Genomic DNA, 7,860 nt, shown 5'->3' with positions numbered 1-7,860 from the left:
CAAAATAAAATTCCTGTTTATTGTTGGACAACATGTTTCACACATACATCAAACAGGCCAAAAAAAATAAACAGCAACTTCATAGACAAAAAAAAAAAAAGGAAAAAAAGAAACCTCTTATCTTTGGCCTTTTTAACCATCTCATACAAACCAACTACTTATATAGTACAGCTAAGTACATACACAAAAAAAGTTACTGGAATGCTCGGAATAAGATTGTTTTTTGTTTTGTTTTTGCTTTTTTTACAAGGTTTTTTTTCTCCTTTGAGATTATAATGAACATGGTCACACCACAAGTAAAGCCGGAGCGGTCGGGCTCCGAAGGCTGGCTTGGTCATCCGTGATCAGTAAAAATGGCTGACCCTAACAATATGTACAAAAATATAAAATGTAAATAAAAAATACAAACAAATTTTCCTTTTAAAGTACTTTTAAGAAAAAAAGCAGGGCCGCGGGAGTTTGGGTGCTTCCCTCCCCGGTGGCGAATTCGCGTGTGTTTGGTTGGGTGGGCGGGCGGTGGCTGCCCGGCGGGGTCTCTACTCGCAGGTGACCACGTTTGGGTTCTGAGACGGGAGGTGGAGGGTGGGCAGGTCACGGTGGCCTTGTTTTGAGCTGGACTGTCCCTTGCTGCTGCCTAGTCGTCCTCGTCGGTCTTCTGCTTCTTGGTGTCCACGTCGTCGTCCTGGGCAGGGGGACACTCGCTCAGGGCCCGCCCCCCGCGCCCCTGCCCTGCCCGGCCACCCGCGGCCCGCCGGACCCACCTCGTCGTCCTCCGCTGCCCGCTTCACTGCGGCGGCCTCGGCCTCCTCGTCCTCGTCCCCATCCTCTTCCTCACCTGCGGGGCCAGGAGGGTCAGCGCGGCCCGTGCCCGCGCGGGGAGGGGGAACCCAGCACCCCGGCGCCCCCTGGTGGCCGCCCAGGGCCTAGCAGGCGCCCGTCCCTACTCACCGTCTCCCTCCTCCTCCTCCTCCTCTTCCTCTCCGCCCTCTTCCTCTTCTTCATCTACCTCGTTGTCGGCCTCCTGCTCCCCATTCTCCTCGTTCTGCGCGGCCAGGGGGGAAAGCGCCGCGTTACCCGAAGCCGCGGGGAACCCCGTGCGCCCCCGCCCCCGCCCCCGGGCGCGCGCCCGGAGGGGTCACTCACAGCGTTGCCGTTCGCGGGGGCGTCTCTCCCGTTCTCCGCCTCCTCCACCACTTCCTTCTTCTCCTTCAGGTCCTTCGGGAAAGAGGGCGACGCCGTGAGCCGTGTGCCGCGAGCGCCGGCGGGGGCCGGGGGGCGCCGCGGCCACCCCCACGGCCCGCGCAACTTTCCGCGGCGGCGCTCGGGGCGGGCGGCGGGCACCTGTCGGCGCGGCGGGGCGCGGACTCGCCGCCCGCTGCCGCCCCCTGGCGGCCGGAGCCCCGGGGCGCGGGTGGGGGGCGGGGAGCGGCGCGCAGGCGCAGCAGCCCCGCCCGGCGGGCTTTGCGCGCGGGCCTCGGCACGCACGGCGCGCGCGGAGCACGTGGCCCGGCCGCCGAATGCGCCCCTGACCCCGGGGAACCCCGAGCCCGCCGGCCGCGCCGCCCGGCCGCGCGCGCCCCCCGCGCCCGTCTGCCCGCACCGAGGCGGCGCGCCGCGGCCCCCCAACGGGCCTCGCCTCCGGGGCGCGGGCCGGCGCCCGCTTTTGGCGGGTAAAAGTCCCGCGGGAGGCCGGCCGCGGTCTGCAGGGCTTTCCCGGTCCCCGCAGCCCCGGGCCGTCGGGGCCGTGCCCTGGCGGGAAAGCGCAGGCGAGAAAAAAGCATCACGCTGCCCCACGCGGGCGAGGCGCCGATCCCCCTTCCACACTCGAGTTCCCCGGCTGGGCCCAGAGGGCGCCCATGGGGTCCCCTGCGGAGATCCGGGTCGAGCGTGGCGCCGCGCCGGGGGAGCAGCCCCTGGGAGAGCGCCAGAGGTGACGCCAGGGGCAGAGGATTAAGACGCCACCAAGGTGACTCGCCTCCGGCCCCGCGGGGGCACCACCGGGGCGCGAACCCGAGGCGCCGAATGGGGGGCGAGCAGCTGGCGCGCCCGCCGAGCGCTCGCGCTCCCCACACGGCCCTGGGCGGCCGGCGAAGGCGCCGCGGCGCGGACCGCAACTACGCCAAACGCGCCCCACCTCGAAACGCGGCGCGGGGGCCCGGTGCTACGGGGTCCCCGGCCGCCCCGGGGCTCACTCGCGGCGGCGGCGGCTCCGCCTGGGCCGCAGCTTTTGTTTGCCGAGTCGCCCCCGCGCGCACCGGGCTCCGGGCAGCCGCGGGGGGCGCCCCTCGTCGCCCCGCTCCTGCACTTTCCGTTTCCTCCCCCTCGGGCGCGTGGGCTAGCCGCCGCCTTCCCGGCCCGGCGCCTGGGAACCGCCGAGGCCGGCCGGCAGCTCCGCGCCCCCGGGACGCCTCCCCCGCGCCCCGGGAGCGCCCGCGGCGCGGCCCTTCACACCTCCGCGCAGCCCCGCGACGCGGCGCCCGCCGCGCTCCGCCTTATCAGCGGCCCGTCCCGATAAAGCACCGCGGCCCGCGCTGCAAGGCGCGAAACGCTGCGGCCGCGGCGCCGAACAAAGAGCAGCGCCGGCGGCGGCGCCGATCGCCGCAACTTCCCGCGGCCGGCCCCGCTCCGGCACGCGCGCCCCCCCGGGCACTTCCGATCGCGAAGGCGCTCGAGTTTCAAAGTTATTTCCGTACGCCCAGGGGGAGCCCGACGACCACCGGCTCGGCCCCGCTGCCCCCGACGCCGCGCGGACAAGACACAAACAAGTTTCTGGCGCAGAGCGGCCCACCACCACCCCCACCGCGAGCACCTCGGCCTCCACCACCGCTCGCCGCCACCCCCCCACTTCCCCGAGGGCGCCCGGCCCACTCCCCGACGGGCATCACGCCTGCCCGCGGCGCTTCCCGCCCCCTCCCCCGCACACACAAAGACGGGGCTGCCAGGGGGCCCGGGCTAGGGGCGCGCGGGGTCCCCGCGGGAAGGCGGCACGGCGGGCGCGCGCCGATCGCGCCAGCCACCGCGTGCCAACCACCGCGCTCGGCGGGCGACGGCGGCGGCGGGCAGTCCCCGAAGGGGTGGGCGGCGTCCAGCCTCACCTTGGTGGTGATTTCGGAGCTGGTGTCCACGGCCGCGTCTGACATGGTGGGGCACGCCGGTGATCCGAAGCAGCGGATGGGAAAGAAAGCGAAAGTTTGGGGACTCCGGCGAGAACGGGCCCGAGTCCGCGGCGGCGGCGGAGGCGCGCGGCGGCGGAGGCTGCGGCGACCGAGAGCTGGGGACGGGAACAATGCAAAGATGGCTTTTCAGAGCAGCCAGTGGGGAACTCACGCGGCGCCCGGAGCTTTAATATAGATTAGTGGGCGGCGCTCCGCCTCCCTCTCCCGGCCGCTATTGGCTGGGCGCGGGGAGCGGGCGCGCGTTCATTGGCTCGATTCCGAACAATGGGCAAACGTGCTTAAAGCGGCAGTGCCTCGCTGCGTCCCGCGCTGCGCAGTCGTCGGCCGCACTGTCATTCAGGGCCGGAGTTTTGCAGGGTCTGGGCTGCGCCGTCGCCGTGGGGGAGGGGCGCGCGGGCTCGCTCAGGGCGCGCGCTCCCGCCGCTGTTTTGCTGGGGCTGCTGACGCAGAAAGGCAAAGCGCGGCAAAGCTGCCCGCCTCCCCCCTCCCTGAGGCTGCTCGGAAGGAGGGGGAGGGACGAGGAGGAGGAGGCGGCAGCCGGCGCGCACGACGGCTGCCAGCGAGGGGGGAGGGGAAGGCCGGGTGCTGGGCTGCGGTCGCCCCGGGCGGTGCCCTTCGCAGTGCCCGCGAAGATGCCCGGGCTCGGCACCGCGCACCTTCTATCAGGGTTTGACCCAGTTCAAACTGTCTGAAGCCCCACGACGATCTCAAGTGGCCGAGGACGCGTGTCCCGTTGGTCCACAACGTCCCTACCGCGTACGCCCACTTTCTGCCCAACCGCGTGCGCACCAACTCTTGGGGACGTGATCCCCGTCGCCACCAACACCCCCGGCCGCCCGGCCCAACAAACGGGCGGGCGCCATGCCAGGCACACACTTTGAGGAGGTCTATGCAACGAGGACCAGTGCGGACGGCTGCCCTCGAGCAGCCCAGCCCTCGAGGATAGGGTCGCTTAGCGGTCCCTGCTCCCAGATGTTCTGGGAGCGCAGCTGTCCCGCGCGATCACTGCCGTCGGGACAGTCTGGAACCTTCCAGGATGAGTCATCGAGTCCTACCCCTGTCCCGCTGCACCGAGGGGCTGGCAAGGGCACAGAAACATACATTGCAAGGTTACTGGGGGAAATGATGGCCCCCCAGCCCAGCTGCTCTAGTCCTTGGGGGCTCCTTGAAGATCGAGGCGCCATTTAGCAAACCACGCGGAGTCCCGAAGAGAACGAGGTGCCACACTCAACATGGCGTTGGTCTCGGCAAGCGTGGCGCGGTGTGGCGATGCCGCCCACACAGGCGATCCGAAAACCGTAGGCTACACCCTTCTTATCGCCACCGCACTTGGCTGTCGAACTAAGAAACCGTCTGTGTGGGAGGAAAGATCAGAAGAGGCGGGGAGACGTTCCAGGGAGGGATAAATAAAAACTATGCCACACACAAGATGGCGATAGATCGTGTTCATAGCCGTATTGCCAGCAGGGGGCGCCCGACACGGAAGGCGGGACAACGGATATACGAGCGCGCATTGGCTAAGAGTGGCGGGCGAACACAAAGTTGACGCTTTGCGTCTCTCCATTGGTAGGTTCGGCTGTCTGTCTCTTGGGGCGCCGACCGGGAAGGGCGAAAACCCGGAGTTAGGGTTATTGTGCGGCGCGGACGGATGCCAAGCGCGGTAGCGCTTGAAGTCCGGGGCAAGGACTGGAGCCCTGGTCGTGCTTCTGGCTTTTCTTTGCTCGGTGGCCCTCCGTCCCCTTTCCCACCGAGAGAGCTCCCCACTGCCGAGTTTTCCCCGCGCTCATCTTTATCAGCCGCTCGCCTCTGCGCGGGACTCCGCTGTCGGGCAGGCGGCAAAGGGGCGCGGCGCGCCAGGCCCCCCCGCCCCGGGTCTGCACCCCCGTGCGCGCCCCGCAGCCCGCACGCGAGGGGCCCCCGCAGCACGTCTGCCCGCCCGTCCGCTGGCCCGAGAGTGTGGGCTGGTGCTCGGTGGGGTGTGGGCACCGCGCCAGCGCCTGCTGCCCGGCCCGGGCCCGGCCGGGACCGGAGGGCACCCCCCCTCCCGTGCTCCCCACCGGCCGGAAATGGGACTGCTCGTCCCCTGGGTGGGCCCGCGACAACCCGACAGCCCTTGGCGCTCCCCCAGGACCCGCTCCGAGCCCTTTGTTCGGGCCCTGCCTCCCGCCGTCTGCCGCCTTCACTGCGGCGCCGACCTGGTGCGCCTCTGCGGCCCAGAGGGGCACCGGGCGCGCCCTGGCCCTGGCCGCCGCCACCTGCTCGGGGGCCGCAGGCTTCGGGCCGGGGCTTAGGGGGGAGCCTTCACTTGCCGCGCATCCCTCGCGGGGGAGCTGCGGCGGCCACAAAGCCGTGTCACGTGTCCCGGCCCCGTCTGGACGGGCCTTGGGCCTCTGTCTGCCCTGGCAGAGGTCGTGCGTTCCCGTGGAGAGAGGGGAGGGCGCAGACGTCTCCGGAGCTGGGGAGGGGTCATGTCCCCGCCAGAACCCTGGGCCGAGTCCGCTGGCTTTGCTAGACGGGGTCAGACCCAGGCCCCCCGGTCCTGGAGCGGCACCCCTGGGCGGCCGGGCTGTGCGCACACGGCCGGGAGTCTCCGGCCCCCTGCATCTCCGGGTATCCTCTGCAGTGCCCCTGCTAGGAGGAAGCATGTGAAACTGACGTTCCTGCGAGTCCAGACAGCTGCAAATAAGCAAACGCCGCGGCCTGAGTTTGTATATACCCCTCTGCCTCTACGTGGGGAAAAAGGTGGGGGACAGAAATGGCCCAAAGGGCTGAAGCTGGTGCTTTGCCTGCACGTTGGCCTCCCGGCATCCCCTGGGCCCCGGCACCGGCACGGACCCAGAATTACTCCAAGGAATTAGGGGACTTAGAGTAACCCAAGTGAATCTGGGGCGCCTGGGGTAACTCCTGGGCTAGGAAAGGGCCTGGACAGGAAGCGACTCCGCTCCCCTCCCCTCCCCACGGTGCCTCCATCCGTGCACTGAGCCCTCTCCTGCCCACTGCGGCCACCCAGGAGACCCGTCCGCCTCTTGCGCCTCTCACCCTGCAAGACTAACTGGCAGGCCGCGTTTCCGGCCGCAGGTCCCCCCTGGGCTGGAGCTACGGAGAGTGAGACCACTGGGGCTCAGCGGCCTCCAGGCCAGTTTTAACTTAGGGAATTGGTGAGTCCTTGAGTGTACAGCCTTCACCTGGAGCAGTGGCTGGTCTGCCCCGATGGGTCTGTCCCACTCCAACTTCACGCCCCGCAAAACTAGAAAGACTGTAGATGCCGGTGGACACACCCAGGTCCAACCCCTGGCCCTGGCCTCACTGTGTGGACGAGGTGAGAGCCGTCCTCAGCTTGGAAGATGGAGAAGGTTGTCCCGGCACGGACCAGCCAGGGGCGCTGGGACCCGAGCTGGGTTTCTACTGAGAAAGCACTGCAGGTGGGGCCCAGGAGCGGCCCGGGGGCCCCACTCCCCGCTGCCTTCCCAGCGGGCCGGACTCGGCCTTCTTTGGACTCTGGACAGAGGAAGGATGGCTTGTCTTCAGGAAGTCCTTCCCGTGCTCTCTGGGCACGAGGGCCCCCACCTCCCCAGGCTTCTGGTTGCCAGGATTGGGTGCTGCCCGAGGGCTGGGCCCCGGAGCCCCGCTTCCCGCCCTGCAGAAGGCCGGAGTTTCAGCCTGCGCCCTCCGCGCTCAGGCGGCGGCCGTGCCTTTCAACTCCCGCCCGCCTGGCCCCCCGGGATTGTGTAAGAGCCCCCCTCCCACCCCCCAACGCCTGCTCCCTGGCGCCGCACGCCCAGGCCTGCTCGGTGTCCCGGGAGCTGTGCCAGGGCCGGCTCTGGTACCCACACAGGTCTGGCCGCCCAGAGGCTCGCGCCTGGCAGGGAGAGGCCGGGAAACAGCTCTTGATGTTTGGGGCCGACTCCCGACCGCAGCCCTGATGGAGAGGGATGGAGGGGAACGGGCGGGCGGGAGCCTGGGCGGGACAGCACCCCTGAGCGTGGCTTGGTGTAGGCTCTGGATACTGGCTCCGGGCCAGCCTGCCCAGGCCTGCCCAGTGCTCTGCACGCGTGTGTGTGTGTGTGTGTGTGTGTGTGGGTGTGTGTGTGGGTGTGGGTGTGTGTGGGTGAGTGTCTGCAAGTTTGAGTGAGGGGATGGGGGGTAGATGGGTGTGAGCGGGTGTGGGTATAAGTGTGTGTGTGGGTGTCTGCAAGTTTGAGTGAGGGGGTGGGGGGTAGATGGGTGTGAGCGGGTGTGGGTATAAGTGTGTGTGTGGGTGTCTGCAAGTTTGAGTGAGGGGGTGGGGGGTAGATGGGTGTGAGCGGGTGTGGGTATAAGTGTGTGTGTGGGTGTCTGCAAGTTTGAGTGAGGGGGTGGGGGGTAGATGGGTGTGAGCGGGTGTGGGTATAAGTGTGTGCGTGAGTGTCTGCAAGTCTGAGTGAGGGGGTGGGGGGTAGATGGGTGTGAGTGGGTGTGGGTATAAGTGTGTGTGTTGGTGTCTGCAGGTTTGTGTGAGGGGGTGGAGGTGGGTGAGTAGGTGGGGATGGGTGTTTGTGGGTATTGGGGTGTGTGTAGAAAGCGTGTGGGGGGTGTAGAGGTGTAGAGGTGTGTGTGGCTCTGGGTGGGTAAATGTGAAGGTATTTGGGGGGGTGTAGGTGTTTGTGGGGGGGCGTTTGTGGATGTGGGGTTGTTTATGAGTGTG

At 68.0% G+C, this 7,860-nt stretch overlaps 1 protein-coding gene across 1 annotated transcript; it reads right to left on the bottom strand.

The window, feature by feature from the left end:
• On the bottom strand, nucleotides 1-3,328 carry PTMA (prothymosin alpha). Its single transcript, XM_055121577.1, has 5 exons — nucleotides 3,096-3,328; nucleotides 1,144-1,215; nucleotides 949-1,042; nucleotides 762-835; nucleotides 1-682 (listed from the first exon to the last, which is right to left on the bottom strand). Exons 1-5 carry the CDS (start codon nucleotides 3,138-3,140, stop codon nucleotides 635-637), a joined length of 333 nt encoding a protein of 110 aa, XP_054977552.1. The 5' UTR covers nucleotides 3,141-3,328; the 3' UTR covers nucleotides 1-634.
• Nucleotides 3,329-7,860: the final 4,532 nt, after the last annotated feature.

Source organism: Sorex araneus, chromosome X (assembly GCF_027595985.1).
Source record: "Sorex araneus isolate mSorAra2 chromosome X, mSorAra2.pri, whole genome shotgun sequence".
Lineage (NCBI taxonomy): Eukaryota > Metazoa > Chordata > Mammalia > Eulipotyphla > Soricidae > Sorex > Sorex araneus.
The sequence above is the reverse complement of the archived record's forward strand: the minus strand, read 5'-3'. Positions and strand labels throughout refer to the sequence as shown.